General features: G+C 35.4%; 1 protein-coding gene across 7 annotated transcripts in view; it reads right to left on the bottom strand.

Annotated features, from left to right (window-relative positions):
* Positions 1–22,950, bottom strand: part of CCSER2 (coiled-coil serine rich protein 2) — a 79,271-nt gene that overhangs the window by 8,836 nt on the left and 47,485 nt on the right. For 4 of the 7 annotated variants that reach the window (XM_067000199.1, XM_067000201.1, XM_067000200.1 and 1 more), the window contains exons 8-11: positions 15,102–15,188; positions 12,828–12,914; positions 11,694–11,792; positions 3,765–3,849 (exon numbers count right to left, since the gene is read on the bottom strand). In XM_067000199.1, coding sequence (XP_066856300.1) covers positions 3,765–3,849; positions 11,694–11,792; positions 12,828–12,914; positions 15,102–15,188 — 358 coding nt within the window. The remainder of the gene's footprint in view (positions 1–3,764; positions 3,850–11,693; positions 11,793–12,827; positions 12,915–15,101; positions 15,189–22,950) is intronic. The other 3 variants (XM_067000196.1, XM_067000198.1, XM_067000197.1) reach the window with 1 other exon arrangement.

The raw sequence follows: 22,950 nt of genomic DNA, 5'->3' as shown, positions 1-22,950 counted from the left end.
ATATCAAGGCAGGTATTTCATCCATAAACTCAGATATATGTGCAACAAACAAAATTATGACCACACATAAAATTGAGTTTTGTTTGGAAACCCAGCTAATACAAGAAATATTTCGACTGTAGTCCAAGCTGCACACTAATCTCTCACAGCACAAATACGTATATATAAAGGACAATAATATAATCATTCCAGGACATTTTTAATAATTTGTCACTCTTCACATGAGGGTCATAGAACTTCCAAGGCAATTTTCTGAGGCAAATTTGTCCTCCTAACATTAACACTTTGCACACCATACCAAGAACCTGAATTGCTCAATGAAGTCTTAGATTAATCACAGAAACACGACAATGTTAAGCAATATACCTTGGTTTAAAAAAAAAAAAAAGGCATGAAAAAGTGAAGCACGCACCTGATTTATAATCAACATGCATACAGCAGCTTTCTTGTTGGTGATAAAAAGCTACATATCACCTGCTAGAATTAGATTACCTTTATTTGTAATGCTTTAATACAGAAGCTCTAAATTTCCTCACAAAGTACATAGTAAACAGATGTAAACTGCAATTCTTGAGGTGAGCAACAAAACAGCTTTCATCTGTTTCTGTATGGAGAAGTACATGGGGTTAGGCATCTACAGAAACTGGTATAATATTTTAACGGTTTGTAGTCAATTCATTGAAAATCTGTATTCTACATGCTGCATTTCTAGAGCTGCATCATTAAAGCTCCAGAATACAAACACAAAAGTTTCTAAATACAAAAGTTTCAAGTGGTACTGAAGAAAATTTGCTATGTCATCAAATTATATCCTACCACCAAGAAAAAAAAAAAAAAAGGAACAGCATAAGAGCTGGAGTTCAACACAAATTATATGAATAAAAACATAAAATAATAATAATATAAATCAATGTAAGAATGAAATTGTATTATTGGGAAAATGTTTATGAAATATAAAATGCTGAATTGTTTCTCAGGCTGTTGAAACAACATGAAGTATTACAAAAATAGTTCTCATTAAAATTACAAAACACGGTATCCAATTCCAAAGCACAATAACAAAGTGTTATGGCAGGTTCTTAGGACAACTTAAGCAGTAGGCATGCTAACCCTGTCACTGGTGCTAACAGAACTGTATACAGTACAGTACTATAATATTACACAGCAGGCAAATATTACCTGCCCTGTGTATACTGTACTTTTATGGCTGCTGTAAACAAATAAATATGAACAGTTTAGAGAATTATACCCTCAATCTACTGTGTTTGCAAGTGTTCTATGTATCCATCACCTAACAACAACATACCAAAGAAACCTACATCATTCACAAGTGCAGATGCTATTTTAGGTTTGGAATCCTGAATTTCTCAGACTCAGAGTGGTTGGGGTTGGCAGGGACCTCTGGAGACCATCTGGGCCAAACCCCTGCTCAGGGCCTCCCAAAGCAGGGTGCCCAGCACCATGCCCAGGTGGCTTTTGAAGATCCCTAAAGAGGAGTCTTCCACCTCTCTGGGCAGCCCGTGGCAGCGCTCCATCACCTGTGCAGTAAGGAAATGCTCCCTGATGTTGAGACAGAACATCTTATGTTCCAGTTCATGCAGACTTTAGGCAGAATTTACAGAAGAAATTTTACAGAAGAATTTTACAGAAGAAAAAAAGAAGAATTTACAGATGCCTGAATTCCAGCATCTCCAGACAAAAAAAAAAATGGCCAAACAGCACTGAGATTCCTCTGTGGTCCCAACAACTTCTCTATATTATTGCAATACAACACTAATTTGACTGTAAGCTTTTCCTGTTCTTAGTGGTGACACCCAGCTCACCACTTGCCTCAAAATCCCACCTTCGGCATTCCCTACCAACTCAAAAGGCAGGAGACCTAAAACCACAAAACCAAGGGAAGAGGTAGTGTAGGGACAGAAGGATGCTAATGATAATTCTAGTAGTATGCTACTTTATGGGACCCTGCTCTAAAAAAAAAAAAAGTAATAAGTCACTGATCTTCTGAGCATCAGATGAATTTCCAACATACCTCTTAATTTATATTTAATTTTTTCTCAGCCTTGATCAAAAAGGTAAATACTTAGACAAAGAAAAATGCTAGAAACAATTATAAAAACATTTTCCTGAGCAGCAATTAGAGTTTAAGTTGATTAGTCCAGTTAGGTTAATCACATCAATTTTAACCTACTTTATTTTCATTAATATTAATCATAGAATTTAATACATAATATGTATACTAAATAATCCAACCAGCTTTAGTAATGGAAGTTCACTATGGAGTTCCTGAAAAAGAAGCTGCTGCTGCTGGTGGAAGAACGAAGTAGGGGCTCAGAACTGGTAAGAGATTAGCAGTTTTCTTCTTTGTAAGCCAGTCAGAGTGAATGATGTGACAACAGAGGTGCACATCTGGCAGCTTGGACACCACCATCCCATTCTATGATTGGTAAGCTCCAAAAACATGGTATTTATATGTTCCTTGGATCTAATAGCTATCTTTTCAAAATATTTCTCTGCTGACAGGACAGCAAACTAGTTATGCTGTGCTACGGCTTGCCCGCTAGCCAGAAACAGACCACGTGATGATCAGCTTTTGAGGTTCTACATTCATTACACTTACACATACGCACACAGAGAAACAAAGCGAATCCCTCTATGGCATAGAGAACAGCCTATGAAACACAGAGTGCATTCCTGGTGAGTTGATTAAATGAATATTGTCACAGAAACGTCAAGAGAGTATTTGAAATATAATTTGAGATAATTTACAAGATTTTTTTTCTTGCATTTGAAATAATCAGTAGTATTATTTCAAATAATGAAATAGATGTAAGCTTAGTTTTCCAAGGTGCAGTTTATTCTTCAGATCTCCGCTGGGGCTGGAAATTTTAAGCATTTCCATAATTTTACTGTATTTCCTGTCCAAATACACTCTTGGACATTGCTAAGCAAACACTGTAATTTTCAAATTACAGTAAGTTTTAAAAATATAACTTTAGCTTTATTAACCAGTTATATTTCTCTGAACAATTATCTGTTTACAATGCAATACCCAAGCACAAAATAAGACTTACCATTTCTCTATGATTATGTAAGCACACATTTTTAAAATCAGCAATTGTCTTGTTTTGCAGATCCAAGCCAAGAGAACAAAAGCATCTTAAAACAGCCCGTATTATAGCTAGCACAAAAGCAATGTTAGCAAATCATGCAGGTTTTGCAACAGCCACTTCAATGTATTAGAAGTCTTTTTACAATGAACATCGTGAGGAAAAAAAATACTAGTTTCAGGAAAGCCATTCTGTAAGTTAAGAAAACTTCTTGTGAGAGGCAATGGCAACTACACTTTTCTCAACAATATTTTTACATACTTCCACAACATATTTATGTAAATACAACCACATATGCAAACATGCAGACTCATGAGCAAACAGAACACACAAATAGGAGAGTATATTACAGCCATGAAAAAAGGGAAAAATGCAGCAAGCAAGATTTATGTTAAGACAAGACGGGAAACAGGGGCCTATTCGGTTTTGCCTGAGGAAATGCTGAAGTAAATCAGCGTTTAACATCTGTTATAAAGCTCTAAGTTGTAGCTGCTTATATGCTGGCTGAAGGAAGCAATTTGGTTAGCCACAGACTGTTGTGTATGCCTGTAAATCTGCCTGAAAAAGGAGGATACTACGAGATGAACAGTGCGTGCAAAGGGAAAGCTTCTACTGGAACACAGTGAGGGAGATGAGTGAGAGGTACAGACTCACTCTGTCTGCGGTGCGGTGGAACAGTCCGAGGGATGCCCTGGAATGAGCCCTGCCAGGGAGAGAAGGAGGGAGCAGAATACCCACCCTGTGCAGAAAGAGAGAGGGGGAGAAGTATAATAAAAAAAGAGAACAGGGAAAAACAAGACACCAAAAAGCCACACCAACCTTTTCTGTTTTCCCCCAGAAAGGCATCGTTATATTCACAGTTTTGCCACTTTAAGGCAGCCTTAAAGTCCACATTACAATGCCCTAAACTAGCCAGAAGTCTTACACAAATCCATTTTAATTCAATATATATGTACACATTTCTGTTAAAGATATTTTTAAGGGAAAAATATAGGAGCTGAACTTTTCGTGTTAAAATGGATGCTACAATTGTTATTTTCATAGCGTTCAAAAATGTTTTTAAAATGTCTCCCTGATTAGTACATTGGTTAACAATACCAATCCACTGGGAAACCACTCAGCTTCAGTTTACAACAAAAAGATTCTATCTCAGAAAACATTTCCTAGCAAAGCCTGCTGCATTTTGATAGTATTACTGAATGTGAAGGAGGAGAGGTGACATTTAAATGTTTTCTTTGCATTTCGTTTTAAGAGCTTGAGCTTTCTTCTACAGGATCAGAGAATTGTGACTATGTATGTCAATGACATGCAAGGTTTGGCTGTCAGACGTTTCAGATAACTGAAGAAGTGATCCAAGGAAAAGTAACTTTATGTAGTTTATCATTTTTCCCTTTAAAGGAAACCTACCCAAGTTGGAATTACCCTTTTAAATTAGACCATCTTGATTTCCTATTTCAGCAAGACAGCTTTAAGTCTCTAAAATCCCTTTGTTTACCAATTAAAAATGTCTGTTTCAGCAGGCTCTGGAATACTGGTGCTGAGAATAAGGACTGCCATTGCTTCCTGGCTACCAGTAACCAACAGACAGCAACAGCAACCATTTGTAGCATTCCCTCATATAGCAGGTATAACACAGCTGAACAAACATCTCTATCAGAATTGACAAGAACACAATCTGCTCCTCTCCTCTTGTTTCTCTGCTGGCCTATCAGTTGCATATCATATTGCCCTTTGTCCAAGGCTGGACAAATAATTCAGCAGAATTTTATTTCCATGCTTCTTTTAAAAGAATATTAAGCATCAAATTATTTCTACAAAAAATATTCTGCTTTTATTTATCCTAGCAAATATTATTTTACTTATCCTAGCAGAAGTTTAAACACTCCTCTGAACTACCACTTGTCTTCATCTAATTAGATTTTATCCATCATTACTCCAAGTTTCATTCCTGTTAAGACATAACTTAATGCATCCCATTTAAATCAAGTCTTAGACTTTGTTAGTTAGAACATAAACTAGAACAGGAAATAAAGAAAAAAGTTGAGAAGACTTCTTTATTCTTCAGAAGCTGAGACAATTACTCGAAAGAAATTGCAAGGAAAAAATTTATTTTTTTATCCAATTATCTCTAGATGGAGATATTGATTATTTAACATGTTCTTATAGCCCTCCATCAGTAGTCATCAATGTTCACACAATTTTTAGACTGCTGCACGAAAGAACATACCTAGTTTCAGTTAAGCAGTATTACAAAACAATGTAATATACTGTATTAAAAACAGAAATATTCCTAGAAACAAGATGAATTGATCAGTGATTGATGAGATTAACAAAAGCTTTACATTCACACAACACTGTACAAAAGAAGACTACATTTTTCAGGCCAGCCGTAGTAGGCTTGCTCACATTTTATCCTGTCATGGTGGAGGAACAACAACAGAAAATTCTTCCCATTCTCTAAACATAACATAATCTCCAGACTGTAGAAAAGCCCAGTATCATCAGGTACAGGTCTCATCTTCTAAAGGCCTCTTCAACACGGCAATGTGTTTTTTTGTCACCGGTGGTGTTTTTTGTTGTTTTTTTTTTTCCTGTCAGATTTCTTTGACATTAAGGCATTAAATTAAGAGGATAGGTGAAAATTTTATATTTTCTTCCTTCCTTTAAAGAAAGGGATTAAGGCAAGTACAAGCCAGCTGATCTACAAAAGGCATGATATTACTGTAAAAGCAAAGAAGTATTTAGACGTATTGATACATTGCAGAGCTTTTTAAGCATCCATATTAGCACGTCGAAGCACAGCCCTAAATACAGTCTTCTCTGTAATTCTTCATGGTATTTAATCATTACTCATTGACTGGAGAAGTAAATGAAGGAAGGGCAAATAACTTCTTTCAGTGTTTTGCCTGCTAAAATAAACTGCTCTCCAGGCATGGTTCAGTTCCCTTCTCACTGATGCCAGAGAACATTCTATAAACTGAGAAGCAGAACCAGCTATTCCTCTGGCAGCAGTCTTCAGAGATTACATTGCTCCATGCAGGCAAATCTCAAAAGCTAGATTTCTCCTTTGCAGAAATCATAATAGCATTGCCTAATTGTACATTAAATAAAGTAATTAAAAATCAACATCAGTGGAACTGAATAAGAAACAAGAAATACAGTGTTGGGAATTTATTAGTGGGGGTATTTCAAGTTGATTTTTTTTTTTTTAATGATAAAGACTGTACTGATCCTCAGATACATTACATTAAAAGAGGGGTATCTGACAGTAAGGCTGGCTTAAGAAAAGATGACTTTTCTTTTAATAGCATTTTACAGAACTTCAGCAAAGAAATCTACAAAGCTCTTCTTTCCAGAATGACTCACATTCACTCCCCCATTAGTCAAACATATGCTGATGCTCCCAAGAAATCCAAAGAACAGGAAAAGAACACATACAGACAAATAAGTGTGTCTCCTAGATCATGGCATATATCTAAAACATACAGAAAATAGTAGTTTCCTAAAGAATATACGGAAGAGATGTGAAAAACAATCTTTTTTTGCTTGACTATTAAAGAGCCTCTAAAACCAATAAGCAAACACTGGTAGAATTGAAAGATGAGAACACTACTTACCTAAGTTTATTTTAAAAAATGAATTATGTAAAAGTGCGAAAACCAATAGTATTCTTCTAGGTTCTGAAGCTTAGTGTGACGCAGGTCTTTACACTTGCACTTTAACTTTAGACAGCAGTCCCCACAGCTCCTCCCCTCAGCTGTTATGTGCATCCAGGCCCTAAACTTAAGTCCCATTCCTCTCATTTCCCAGATACTGAAATTGTGAAACAACAGAAACATCCCAACAGAAAAGTGATTCAGAATTTAGTACCAGGCAAAATACTCAGGAAAAGGGTGGAAAAACGAGACCAATTGAGATCACGCAGCCTACAAACCAGAACAAAGTGATGAACGTTTTTCACAGAATGTGATGAATTGTACAATTGCTGCTAAAACCTTTGACCTGAAGTTTCGACCTTCACTGCACTGCAAAACTTGGTGGGGGCCAGGAGGATTCGTTTTTAGAAAAATGCTACTACAATGATATTAAGGCCAGAGTTTTCCATTGCTAGGAAGAGACCTCAACCTTAGAATAAGCAATCACATGAATAAAAGCAATTGCTTTTGCCAGAACAGGACAAGAGAAATAATTCTAAGGTACTGCTGCATAGTAATCTTAGACCAACAGCCAAACATTGCAGCTATTTTTCCAAGGATACAGCAATATCCAAAACCACTACTGCTTTGCTTTAAAATGTCTTTCCTGTTACAGAAACAAATGCAGGCAAAACCCACTTTTATCCACGTCTGTCTTTGCTGTCTCACCTAGCATTGCCAGCTGTCCCATACAAACTCAGAGCACCACCTCATGAACAAATTTACAATGACATACTCCAAGTATCAATGCAAACAAAATGTTTTCGCAGCTGTTTCCTTTTGCTAGCCTAACACCCAGGAAGATTATAAATGAACAGCTCTGACATGCAATGGTATTCTTGGAAGTAGAGAACATCAAGATTTATGTGCTGGTTTTAGACTGAACAAACAAGAACTGCTGTGAAAGATTTAAAGGACCTCTGCTCTGCACATGCCTACATGTCATGCAGCATCACTGTAACAAAGCAAGAAGCAGGTGCACAAGACTATCTAGTCCAGTCATGGTACTGTGTCGCCAAGAAAGTACATGCATTAGTGGTCTTTTTTAGTATATTAAAACAGATCAGCAAGTGAACAGCACAGCAGAGAAGTGCTGGACAATGGGAGAAACCTATGCCAAATGTGAAGATAAACACTTACATAGCAACTAGGCTTCAATACCTGGAAATTTAAAGTTGCAGAATCAAAGCATACTGAAGATTTATAGCTCAGGGAAGAAAATACTCAAAGACAACAATACAAAGACAACCAAAGCATTATGAAGGTTCACCGAAACAATTGATGTGAAAGGCTTTGGAACAAGCAGCTGGAACAATACACTAATGGAAGGTAAAGAATATCTCAGCGCAGAAGTAGAAAAGAGGTGTAGCAAAGAACAAGAATATGCATGCTCCTGTGCACACTGAGTTTTTCTATTGTTTTACAAGAGACAAGAGTGAAATTATATATAACCTTTAAAAAGTAAAATAAATCTCATCACCACTTGCTACTCTGAGACAGAGGAGAAAGTCAGCTCTTACTGTTACTATTTACTGTTTCAAGGCACAGGAGAGCACTTGAATCATGTTCTGCTAAGGAACTGGACCTCAGGGCCAGAATTTTTCACAGGCATGTTCATCCAAATTCAGGGGCTTATAGTTAGCTTAATGTACTTCACTTCTCAGCATCTGCAAACAACCTTTCTAGTTCAAGACATCAAATAACTTGACAACAGAAATTGAAGACATCTAACCCCTGTTAGTACCTTTAAAATCTCAGTATCTTTCACTATTTTGTATTACAAAAACAATGCTGCAAAACACGCAAGACAATTGTGGTAATGCTCATATTTTTTCTCCCTGTAAGCTTTCTCCATCAACATTAAATTCCTCAGGTAACTTTGTATTCAAAACTTCCATCAAGTTTTTACTTTTATTATTCTCATGATAGTTAAACAGAACGAATATATTGACTAGAAGTGAATTCAGTATAAGAGATGTATATAAAATCCGTCTAGACGTGTCATGCTCTACCCTGGCAGTCAATACCTGCACAAGACTTTATTCTGAGGATGGCTAACCAAAAAGAATGGTTGCCTCTAAATTATCATTGTCTATATACACAATCAAATTATATAATGCAGTTTTTAGCATACTTGCAGGACACAAGACGTACCATGTAACAACCAGAGTGTGACCGGGCAATAAGTAGCTATTAAATTTTAATATGCCCAGTTTTCAAAACAGGTTTGAAGAATTAACCTAAAGTTACACAGCTCACATTTATGGGCATATTTACCTCTAAATATAACCCTTGCCCCCCATAGAAGTACTTTCAAAAAATTTGTGGTCTCTTAAGAATAACCCCAAATTTATTTTCACATCAACATGGGCCATTTTCTAGAACTGTATCTGGTAATAAAGAAACAAACTGATAATATAAAATTTTTGAAAGAATACATTTAATGATACTTACGTGTCTATTCACTAGGAAAACCATGAAGCAATCATGAATATTAGATATTTTAAGTAAAGAGTAAAATTGCAATAAACTACTGCAATTAACATGGTCTTAAATTTCTGAGATCTTTTAATAGCTTATTTCCACTCTCACTAGTCTCTAGCTTATTCCAGCAACTATTCGTTATATACCACTACGTTAACAAAGTTTGTTAAGCACATTTATGGAAGTATTTCTTGAAAAAGTGACTAACTATGTTCAAGGACTTATTTATGCTTCACAAATTAAAACACAGTATCAGTTCTACTAAAATTTGTGAACTGTTAGAACAAAGTTCCTCCCTCAAGAAAACGTAGCTTACTTCTGCTTTCCACTGCAAGTGACATTTTGTGTTATTGGGTTCCAGATCGACAATAACTTCATGTCAAGGCTTTATCTACATTTATTCTACTTATATTAAACCATGCAATAAAGCATACAGCAAAGGAACTATTAAACCAGAAAACTGAGGTCTGATTATTAGAACTGGAACTTGGCTACAGCAGCAAAACTGCTGCCGTTCAAGAAATCCTGCCTTAAGCAGCTACTATCAATTTGTTTGTTTTGGGTTTTGTTTGTTTGTTTTCAATGTCTTCTCATTTGCTTTTAAGTTTCATGGAGTCATTCTGTAAGCATTCTGCCAAAAAACTTTGAGCTATTATTTACAAACAACAGTTCCTGAAAAGCAGTTTATTTTGAACATTTGTCAATACTTTGCATTTTCCAATTCCACTATCAATTGTCTTGAGAAATTTCACATGTAAAGATAAAAATACTGAGAGGTTCATTATGTGTATACATAAACGTATATAAAGACACACCCAACCAGGAACATAGTGGTAAGCCCTTTTTTTAAAAAAAAGATATTCTCCCTTAACCTGAATTAATTTCCGTATGACAATAGTATATTTTCAAGCAAAAGTACTGAATAAGTTCAAAGGAGTGTACTTCACCTTGATCAAAGAGATAATGGGGTTAAATGAATCCTTTACCTGAGATTTAATGTCTTAGCTTCCTCCCGTTCTCCATCTCCTCCAATATTTTTGTCTTACAAATTAGTAATACAGGTTGCTCAAACCGAAACTTCTGCAGTTAGCAATTAACTTTTAATAGTTACTAATCTGTCTCTGAATTTACATTGAAAATGAGATCGGAAAAAAAAAGGACCACCAACAATAACCACTAACTTAGGCACAGTATCAGTGTAGAAAAACATTATATGAATGTCACAGATGAAATTAAAGCCTGGGAAAAAGAAATAATACAAGAGCTCGAAAGACACAGGATAACAGAATGGAACATCAAGGACATTACACTTACTTACTGGAACAGAGGTGCCAGAACAAACTAAGAGACAGTTAAGGTTATGTTCTCTTTACTTTGGGTGCTTTCTGGAAAAAATGTTGAAAAGCTAGGTCTCAACAGGAGAAAGTGTTTGCTAGCAACTGCTAATCATACCACATGGTGGTATTCCTATCCTAGCACCAGATATTTAAAAGAATAGTTTTAGAGGGCTGGCAGGGGTGATTCATCTTTACTACAATCTGACATCAAATAACTAGTGGCAGGGTAAAAGGAAACAAGAATTCTAATCCATTTTTAATCTTCCAAAGAAATCTCTCAGGATTCTCTCTCTAGAAGCAGTAGCTGCAAGATTATGATCTGAAGACTATTTGCTGGTGACTGATAAAAGCCTTGTTCAAAGACATTTCCTTATTATTTAATATCAAAAGTGTTGCCTCCCCTCACATCATCTTAAGTACTCCATTACTGATCCTTGAAGAATTTAACAATGTTGTATAATTTAACAATGTTGTATAATGGAAGCAAATATGATCCATGCAACAACATATGGGAATGAACATGTCCTTTGTCAAAGTGATTTTCACCCAATAATTTTTTGAATAAGCTAAGTTCTTCAAATAAATGATTGAAAAAAAATATTAACTTTTCTGTTGTTGCTGTTGTTTTTTACACTTAGGGACTGAGAGTTAGAATACACTGTTACTTTTCTTCAAACACGTGCACAGCAGCAATGAAACTTCAACAACAAAAAACAGATATGAATACCTATGACTTGAAAATCAAGATAGGAAAGTGTCTTAATGTATGCTTAGATATACGGCGTGGGCTGCCTGTAACATAAACAGTGCAAAATATGATTAAACACAAAATTCTAAAATTTAATTATATATTTTAAAATAAAAGCTTGTAATAAACTTATAAATAAGAAAAGGTCAGCAACAGAATGTGTACGGTACGCACAGCAGTAAGGATGTATGAATAGAACACTCATTTAAGAGTATAATCTCTTAAATAAGGCCAGCCAACTTGTGTAATAAAATTAAGAATAAAATTGGGGAGTGAAATACAAAGTAATATCCAAGAAGGAGTGGCAAATTTTACTCACAGAACTCCTTCTCCAGGAGGTTTGCGTAAATTTATCAGCGCACACAGACGTTGCCCCTGAAGGTTTATGGTTGTCTCTCTGGCAGTTACATCTAGTGGCCTTAACCCCCGAAGAAAGAGAAAGAAGAATTTATTAGAAAACAACTAGGAAAGATTCTTGAAAAGCACCATTGAGGCCCAGAAGTCAATACCATGTTTATTTTGTATTGATACAAATAGAGTATTGGTCTAGTGTTAATTGCTTATCTAACATTTAATTCTCAAAGGACTACGTCTCCCTGTCAGGAGGGTACTTGAAAGATCTGGATCATACATATGCATCTGCACAAAAATGCAGTAATTGCAAATATCTGCAATTAATCAAGAAGATGAACAGGTAGGTAACGGTATGTTCAAAAGCTTTACTCAGTATATATCAAGACGAAATTGAAACACAAGTGTTTCTACCATTTAACAAAGGGAAGGTGCATGGGGACTGTTATGAAACTTATTATAAAATGAAATTTCATATCCAATGTCATAACACATCCTATAGTGTGAATTAAGTTTCACGACCATTAATTTAAAAAGGGTTATGAAAGCGGTTATAAATAGTCTCATTAGCCAAGGAAAATGGCATGGACTGCACAGGAAATTCAAAAACAAAAAGTTATTCTCATCACAGAAATCTATTTGTAATTTTCTTCTAAAGCCCAAAATACATTTAAGTGACATCATACCCCCCCCTCCATTCTATTTTGTGGTTTTGATTGAGACAAGATCAATCAATGAGTTTCAAGTAAATTCAAAAAGCAATTTATCTAAAATAGCTTCAGAAAATGGCTTGAGAACATGGGACTGTTTTGCAAGAATTGTCATACCAGACTAGTTTGCTGGAACCAAATGCAGAAATATACATGGCAAAACCCAAAGTTTACTCTGAACAGGAACAAAAAGTGAAGAGGCATAAAATAATTTTGCCTGGGGATATCTGTGTTTATCTGGACCTGATTTATGATAAGCGTCCCCTAGTTTCAGAGACGTAACTTTTATTTGGTCAATTTAATATTAAACAAAAAATCATGACTGGCCCTACTGAATTAAAGATCCCCAAGTACATACTTGGATTTTATTAAGCATTTAACATTATACTTACAAGTTGATGCTCTAATTGGTTGATTGTTTCATCCTTTTTCTTCAGTTCATCTTTAAGCTTCCTGATCTCATTCACCAAATCTTCTGTCTGCAACAGAACATTGGGCAATACGAAGTTTTCCATATGGGCTATACAACCTAACTCAACGCCTCTACAGGACATGCTACTTCAGGTGTTCATGGAGCCCTAACAGTAATATTAGCACATACTTTCCTCATCTTTTTCATTTGGTGAAGTGGGCTGATAAATACAACTAAGAACAAAGAACCTTGACTAAAAGTCTCTTTCAAAGAGAGTTTAACCAACTCCCTACATTCACAACGTGCAAGTAAATCAGCTGCAATTTCAATACAGATTAGTCCGTCATTCAAGAAACTGGTGTCATGGAGTTAAAAAAAAAAAAATACCCTAACCATTAAATACTGCCTCTAGTAGTATTTCTGTTAGTAGTAGAAATATTTGGACTGGTATTATTTAACATCTTTGTTGGCAACATGGTCAGTGGGATTGAGAGCACCCTCAGCACGTTTGCCAGCGATACCAGGCTGTGTGGTGGTGTTGACACTTTGGATGGAAGGGATGCCATCCAGAGGAACTTTGACAGGCTTGAGAGGTTGGCTTGTGTAAACCTCATGAAGTTCAACAATGCTAAGCATAAGGTCCTGCGCTTGGTCAGAGCAATCTCAAACATCAATAACAGGCTGTGTGATGAGTAGATAGAGAGCAGCCCTGCAGAGGAGGGCTTCGGGATATTGGTGAATGAAAGCCCAAAGGTGAGCTGGCCGTGTGTACTTGCAACCCAGAAAGCCAATTGCATCCTGGGCTGTATCAAAAACAGTGTGGCCAGCAGGTTGATGGACATGATTCTCTGTCCCTCTACCCCACTCTCATGAGACCCCACCTGGAGTACTCCATTCAGCTGTAGGGCCCCCAGAATGCAAACAGTAGAATTGATTTGAATTCATCCTACTAGAAACTGACAACTTCAAATCATGCAAAGTTCAGAAAATTAAAAAAATATATATATATGCAAGTTTGATTTAAAAAAAATTATTTCTCATCACATGGTAATCTTAACGTACTTCACAGCTATGCCATTAAAGCTAGGCCATACATTGAGGGGTGTTCTTTCATCCAGTAGCATACATCTACTTTCATTTTCACTAAGTGTTATTAGTTACTGCTTTAGGACAGCATCCAGATGGATTTCTTGTACAGTTTTTCTAAACCATATGCTAACTTCAATTAAGGAAATGACCATTCAAAGTGTCAGCTAAACCTAGCTTTTGTTTTTTGCTATGAAGTTAAAAACCAACATATTTTCCTTCAGAATTTAAAACTAAAATTGTGAGGGAGATGGCTGTCGAAGTACAAGTACAACTAACATATCAGACAAACAATTCTAAAGAAAATAAGTCCTAAATGAACTGTTAATAATGTAGAAATCAGGATTGTTAAAGGATCATGCATATTGATCAATGGTTTTGGCAAACCTCTTAAACCCTGAAATCAGGATTTGGACAAGTGACCTTCAAACAGAAATTGGATTCTAAGTGTTCTTCCCTTTCAAAATATATTTTCAACTTCATTATCTCCTCAACAAGTATTATTCTCCTACTGTAGAGTAGGATTACTGATCTTTCTATATTGACTTTACAGTAAGAGCCTCCAGTAATTCCATAAAACTTCAGCACTGTAGAAAGCACAAGTCTGTGACCATAAAAGATGATCCTTTCTGGAACAACCATTGTGATTGCTTCTCTCTTTAATACCCATTTTAAAACAATAAATACAACTTTGATTTTGTGGGGTTCATTCTGTTAATTTTTAAGTTCTTATGTTTGCTATACCTGCAGTATTTCAGGAAAAACTTGCTTTAGAGGAATGATATTTTAAACTGGAGCATAAGTCAACAGAAAGTCTCATGAAATACAGCATGTAATGAAAATTATGGTATGATTACACTTCAACGCAAAAATTGTCATTAGCAAAAATTGTCTTTTCAAATTCTAACAGTTATCAAATTGAGAAAAATCTTGAAAGATGTTACTCTACAGTTTAATTCGCCACAATTGCTACAAGTATCAAAAGTTATGTTTAATTATTTAAACAGTACTGGTATTAGTATTTCAGAAGGTCAAATAAATCCTTTCATTATAACAAAATTTGATTTGACAAAATAGATTTGAATAGATGCAATAAACATTACTTCAGTAATAAAAATTAATTTTCTTTTTACAAACAAGTTCTGGAGAGTAAATCAGTGTAATTTACCTTAGTGTAAGTTGACTCAGGTTCTTGTGGTTCTGGACTGGATGGAATTGAGAGTGTGATGTCCTGGAGTGACACATTCTCATCATTCTAAGAGAATAAGAAGAAATCATTAAATTACTCATTGGAAAAAACAAACAAACAAAAACATACTCTTCCCAACTTTCTTTCAAGGATGTAGATAGACACATCACCCCTGCAGAACCTGCAACAGTGTCTGACTTCTCTCACTGTGAATTTTCCTTTCTTGCTGTTGTTTTCATCTGATATGAAAGCGTGCCTTGCAGCACACATACACTGCCCAAACAAGGGCCACGAACAGCCTCTCTCCCCTCATGAAGCTGTCCGAGTAACTATGTCAAAATGTATTGATTTTGTGCAAATATTGGCCATTATGTTTTGTTTCTTTTTTTTTTTTTTTTAATCAGGAAGGAATAGTAATACTACATAATTTTAAAAGCTTCATTTCCTTCAGTACCCATTCTAAAATGGATGAGCAATAACAGAGTATACTTCGACTTGAAATTCTAAACTAGAAAAGCAATATTTACCACTGTGCAGTTTAAGACTAAATTATTTCACAGCAAAAAGAACTGAATATCAGTTATGAAAACTGGAACCATGAAAAGGTGTTCTTCACCCCTATAATGACAGACATAAATTCTGAAATTAATCAGAGCAAGGAGAAACAGAAAGAACCAGCAATGACGCCAAAGGATAACTGCTTAGTTATGTCCTTAAACACCTACACTGCCATGACAAAAAGTCTTTACTCAAAGACCTCACTGCCTAGGATTGCATTTGTAGAACATATTGAAACATATATATGAGATCAACATGTATCAAAACCTGTCTAAAACCACAAGCCTGAACCAGCAAAGCCAGCAAGTCCCAAAAAATCACAAGAGTAAAACTGCGGCTCAAATGCTAAAAATCAACTGACGGGAAAAAAAAAAAAAAGATATCCCTATTTATGTCCTTTATATACGTGAGGAATGCATCTGATTTTCTTTTATTCCATCATAAAATTCTTATAAGTTTTTAATTAAACATTAAAGAAATTGACCAGATGTAAAAAGTAAAAAATTAATTTTGTAATTTTTAACCAATTAATCATTACTTTTTTCTGGAGGCACTGATTACTTGCAGCAAAAATATGCAAAACCATCACCAAACTTAAAGACAAGAATACTAAGAAGAGGCATACAGTTCCAAAATGCTTTCATCATACTAAAGACAGTTAACTTAATTTCCATTACTTAAATATATATTTTAAACCGTCTTGGTCTTTTTTTTTTTTGGTTGTTTTGAGCAAGACTATCCAGCTTTGTTGTTGAAGGCTTCTGAGTCCTTAACATAGAATGTATCTCAGCTTACACTGTCCAACACATGTTTTAGGTCAATTCACAAGTAGCTGTTTGTCCATCCCAGGCAGACTGCCAGCAGGTGACAGGCTGATGAATCAGTAATTTGCAGTCTATAGTTCTAATAGCATTTGGAAATATTTTGAATTGTTCTGCCCGATGATGCATTAGAGATAAGAACCTTATTTAAGCCCAAACATTTCTAAAATGCTAAGGGAAGGGAGCAGCAATCAACAGATTTCATCAACTACTCAAATATTTATTATAACTACTGAAATACAAGCACTCAAAAAAAAGGTGCATCAGACTGTCACAGTTACATTTGTGACAAGAGTAATCATGGAGGGGGAAAATACAGAACAAAAAACTTACAGCTTCAAACAGAAGTAGCTCACAGATTTTAAAAGCTTTCCAACTGATACCTCTGCTATACCAATACAGTGCACAAAACTGGAGAAATACGACATTTGCAGCAGTAGATTACGACCTTATTGCAAAGAAAGCAAGTCAATAATTTCCTGGCAATTAAATTAAAATACTCAAGCCCTGTGCTTTACCTGACTACCAAAGAAAAAACTATGTTCATCTGCATTAATTTCCTTACCATTGTTTTAATTATCTTATTACATACAATTAATACAGTGCAACTGGAAAAAAAACACAGATCTAACACCATCAGTGGGAATTTAAGTACCCCTTTGTGAACATATGCTAGGACAAAGGTATAAATATCTGGTTTTGCTGTTTTTTTTCCTAATTGCATTGCTAAAATGAGGTGGGGAAGGAAAACAGCATGAATAAGGCTATCCATTTACAAAGAGAAAGACTGAAATTAGAACAAAGCAGAATTTGCAAAACAATGCAACTGGTTATATGCATGTTATTTTTGGTAGCCTAGAAATAACCCATTAAGACATCAACTTCAGAAAACTTGGAGAGAGCATATAATTTTAACCCCTAGGTAAAATTATGATGACAAACTTTAAAATAAGCTTATCATCACGTTGCAATTACCAATATAGAAAGCTACTGGCTCGTGTTTTTTTTTTTTTCCTCCAACAGTACAATACGTAGTTATACGATAAACATACATTTAGAACAGTTGGACTAGTCTCATTTATGCCAAATATAAAAGATTCTTGCAAAAACAGCAACATATCAAGAACAAATGCTTACCAAAGGCATTAAAAAATAAGTTTGAAAATATAAGCAGAAATAAAGCATTTTTATTTCTTCAGCAGAAGATTGCTTTTGTAAAACAGCAGAATTAGAAGGAAAAAATGGTTAATGTTTGTAACTATTTCCTAAATTTAAAACATTGCAACAAGACCAACAAAATACATATATTTTGGCTTTCCTGTTACACTTGTTTTTAAACATTACTGTCAGTTTAGGTGTGAAAATAGCCTTTAGTATGTAAATTGACAGAGGAATAATGCTGTAATATTCACATTTAAATAGCTATGTAGGAACAGTCTTTAGAGATTACTTTTTTAACCTGATATAAATTTATGCATATATTTGCATGTACTATTCAATCAGGTGTGCTCTCTTAAGTAACTACCACGTAATGTTGCAATGACTGGTCAACTTAGCATCCTTTTCTTGACTCTGTATCAGCGATACATTTGAATCACTACCTGTCTATAGTGATTTTCAGTTCAATCATGTTTACTGGACACTATCTGCTGGACTTGAGTCAACAGAATATACTGCAGCTTGTGGCCATTTTTGTTTGGTCCTTATGTCATAAACTGGGGGTCGTCACATGCCTCAAGATATATTTTAAGTGGTTTATAAAATTCAACAGCAAGATTTAAAAAAATCCTTAATTTATTAATAACTACTTAAACTAAACAGGTAAAAGTGGTGGAATAAAACATGCATAAACAAATTTCCTTCAAGCATTAAGAATACTCAGACTAAAAGGTTGTTCTGAGAAAACCTTGACCCCTAACTTTTTGAAAACAAGTATGAATAAATGTTACGGCCTCTTTAACAACATTTTTGTATTTCTCTGCATGATATCGCATGCAGGTTTGGTTTTAGTTAAATGCACATGCAAAGTGCAGAAAACTTGTAGAACTTCTAAAAGAACAGAGATGAAAAGGCAAAGGGGATACTCTCATAAGAAATCTTCCATACTGCCTTACAGGAATATAAGCTCCGAGTTTGAAGACAATAGTTGTTTTCATTATACTAACATATTTTAGATTCTTCTATTAAAAATAAATTTAATCCATTAGAAGCAAATGCGTTTTCAGCAATTGTCTTGTAGATCTTAACAACATAAGCTATGTTTTAACATGCAGGATTTTAAAAGAATATGCTACCAATAATGTAACAATAATTTCATCTTCAGAAATCTTGGAGCGTTCTAACAGCTAAAGCTCATGAAGAAGCTGAAAAATAATGAACACTTTTTTTAAAGCTTTAATCAAGTTCTAGCCTTTGATTCCTACATGGAGTACAGATGATGCCAAGTTTTCTACACCACAAATTGCTCACTTGAAGAGCCTTATTTGCTAATTTAGCATTTTTGTAAAGGTGCAAGCAGAAAACTCACCAAGTGTTCAGCAAGTAGAGGGTGCTATTCACCTGCTTACTACTTAACGTTTTACTGTGCATTTGACTGTAGTTTTACTGAAATAGTACCATGAATGTCATACAGTTTCAATTTCCACTGTCAAACACTGTTATAATGACAGTCCAACAGCTAACAACCAACAGTTTAAACCTAAGATATACCGTTTTTTATTTGCTACATTGAATATTTCTTTAGTTTTGTTTCTTTCAAGCAGTTTCAGGAACATCAGGACTAAAAAACCCTACCCTAAAAAAAACCTCCCCAAACAAGCCTCCAAAGCACTATAATTACCCTTCCCCTAAAGGGCATTCCTACTGCACAAGTCACCAGCAGCCTGAACCCTTATTTCCAATCCAATCCCACAATTTACCACCAGTTATTTAACGAAGTAGTAAGTGGGTGAGAAGGGTAGCTCTTAGCCAATGCAGCACACAGGAATAGCCAATTGGCTCCTCTTAGACAAATCCACCCATAATCTCTTCCTAGCACTGGTAAATACCCGTACAAGCCTGCAAGTTGTGTTTTGTCCGGAGCTACAGATGATTCGATGCATGCAGGAGATGGTGGGAGACACATCCAGAACTAGAAATTGTGCTTTGGAAAGGAAACTGTTTGTAAAATTTTCTTCAAGTCTAAGCAAACAATTCATTTTCCTTCATCTACTCCTTTGCTGACAAAACTCTAACAGGATACAAGGGATCATTTTACCCAACGGGGCTTGTGAATTCCCATCCTTGAGTGCCCTGAGTTACAGAGCACACTGCATTTAAACGGCTACAACAAACTTCATATCTGCCTAAACTGCAACATCCCGTAATTCCCAAAACTGCTTCCATGGCTATTTCAAGATAGATTCCTAATCATTTAGTATGGTACATTTATTAAGCTGATTTATAAGCCTTAGCCACAGCTTTCTGAAGTTTGTTCAGACCTGGTCAACCTAGGGACACACGCTCTATCTTTCTCAGTGTGACTTCATTTTGGCCATGAAAACAAAGCAGTTTCCTCTCACATTGGCAGTTCAGTAAACACAATTATTTGTTATGACAACATACATATTCTGCCCCATCTTCTTCACTCTCTGGTTGGCCACTGACTCTCACAGGCTTCTAATATACTTCATTTTATTTCATTTCTGACTTGTTCTTCTCTTTGTGTGGCTCCTCACCAAATTTCAGTTTATTCCTTCAACTGGCTGAACCCAGGCTAGACTTTGTTTCATTTAAACCGCTGTCTGCCTAACCATCTCCTATTATATATTCAGCTTATTGATCACCTTTGCACTACACTTAATCACACTGTAGCATGATTAAACATTTTAAAAGTTACTTGAGGCATTGGAGTATGCCTTGCATTAGTTTCTCAATCCTCAGCTCCCCACATTTTTCTTTGTTTTCAATTCAGTCCCTGCTGTGAAGAAGCTGAAAGCTCTGACTATTACTCTTCTATCCATGCTTCCGTCATGAGCCCAGAAAAGAGTAATAAAAATAAAATCAGCAATGCTACATTTTGTGCTGTGTTCTAAATACTGCAAATTCCAATAAGCGCTTTTTTCCCCCTACAGAGCACTAACTTCAATCATTTTATCAACATAAACAAAGATCTTATTCTATCAATGCCATTTGTAATCTATTTTCCTGTAAAGTAGAAAGCAAGGATTTCAGAGAAGAGTTAGCAGATAAGCGTTTGGATGGATCCTTTAAAATTCACTCGGCAACTGGAAAATCTGCTACATAATACAGACCATGCATCCTGAAACAGATTTGAGCGCAAGGTTTCTGCAAATATAACAAAGTTCTCAAACAATCCTACATTTTTTCTGTTGTCATTTCTAGTGACTAGACAGAACTCTTTATGTTCCATTTATATTAGCAATAAGAGGCTGCAGGGTATATAAACGGTAATCATCACCAGTTCCCAATATGCACAAGCCTACAGCAGTAACTAGCAGATATTACTAGTGCCCCATACGTTTTTTTCATGTCTCTTAGAAAAGCTTACAGTTTCAAAACACACACAAAAGACAAAGAATGACAGGCTCCAGTAAATTCTGCAGTTCCCCTGCTGAGTAGTAACAGAGCAATAATCCCCACGTTTCCATGACAGTAGCATGTTCCAGCTAGGAATTTATTTCAGAGAACAGCCAAAGTATTAATAAAAAAATAAGCAAAATATTAATGAACTACTTGTTTCCGTCTCAAGGTGAAGCAAAATCCATTAACAATCATCTTAAAATTCCAAACTCCATCTAAACATCTTTTTAAGCTGCTGTGGAAGATCTGGTATGCCATATTAAGTAAGTTCCTATACACCGTTTTAACAGAGAAAGATTTTTTATCTCATGAGTATCTTTTAACTACACAATTATTGCTTTTATAGCTCATATTCAAATGTGTCTGTACTAGTAAAAATTACTAGATTCAGATAATGGTTAAAAATGTTAACATTTCAGAATAATCACTAAGCCATCACACAAGTGATGTTCAGAGGTCACAAGATTCCTAAAAAAAAAGTGCAGCTTCCAAGAAAAAAACATCTTTTACATGCATTTTCAGAAAGAGTCCAATTAGTTGCTGACATATATGCAATTGTCAAATAGTTAAATCAATGAGATGAACCATTTCATGATTAAGAAAAAATACAAGTAAATGCAGATGCAAAGAGAAAAGAGCAATACATACTTCAAAGGAACTCAAATGACATACAAAACTAATCCCTCAGCAAAAATATAGACGCATTTAACAGTTTTGCACCACATATTTTATCTTTCCATTCATATTTCTTCATACACTTCAGATAGTCATATCTGATGCTACATTGAAGATGTGTGCTTGAAAAACAGCTTTCATGAATAGAAAGGAAATTAATTTGGAAAGAAACATTTTTATAAGCCTTGCCTCCCCCAGAAAAGGGCTTCACAGATCTTACAGTTTGGTAAACTGCTTCATGTTTTAGTCCTCCTTAAAATGTAAGTGCTTATTTGAGATAAGACAAGTTGAGTGGGAATCTCTGCTGCCATTCTTGAGAGGAATTACTACAGACCATGGTCAGTCCTTCCTTAGATCAAAGGCTCCAGTGCTCCTTAAATAATACAATCCCTATTTAAGTAAGGAAGCTCTAACACATTAGTTTTGCTCAAGCTAGAGCAACAAGTTTAAGAAATTGAGGAGGAAGATGAGGAAGGAAGTAATCTTTAAGATCAAAATAAAACATTTTCTATTAGGCATGCAAATGAGCTACCTTAGTCAATATTTAACAGGCATTAATATTTAGATGTCAATTAGTTAAAGACTGCTTACAACAAAAAAGTTAGTGCTTCAGTTAAATTTTAAGTGAGAGCATACACCAGTAGCTCAACATCTCTCCATAAATAATTAAAACCACATTTAGTGTGAAAAGAAGGTATATTCTCCATACAAGCTGGTATAACATTACTGGAGAATCCAAAGTTTACACTTACCACAGTGAAAATTTCAAAACTCCTGCATGAGATAGACCCCTATTCTTTATTTCGCTGTTTGATTTAAAACACACTGATGGCACTATGTGAGAAGCAAGTAGACAGCATGTGTACTGCTGGCATTGTTATCCTGCTCACAGAGTTGGGAGAAGGCCAGGCTACTCTAATAACTACTTATTTTTCCAGGCAGAACTCCTAATTCAACACAAATCCCATGCTGCTGTAGCTGTTACTTGACAATGCTTTAGATACGGTTATGTAAGCTACAGCCACAGCCGTGAATCCAGTACAGCACATCCAGTCTCCCTAGGAGTCTGCTGGGAATACATTCATTACGTGCTACGTGCTGTAGCGTGGCATGCCACGGTTGGTTAGATAATCATGCGAGTTTATTTACAGCTTTCTTTAAAAAAAAAAAACACTACTCCTCACACCTGAAAC

The sequence above is a fragment of the Anser cygnoides genome, chromosome 7, assembly GCF_040182565.1.
Source record: "Anser cygnoides isolate HZ-2024a breed goose chromosome 7, Taihu_goose_T2T_genome, whole genome shotgun sequence".
Classification (NCBI taxonomy): Eukaryota; Metazoa; Chordata; class Aves; order Anseriformes; family Anatidae; genus Anser; species Anser cygnoides.
The sequence above is the reverse complement of the archived record's forward strand: the minus strand, read 5'-3'. Positions and strand labels throughout refer to the sequence as shown.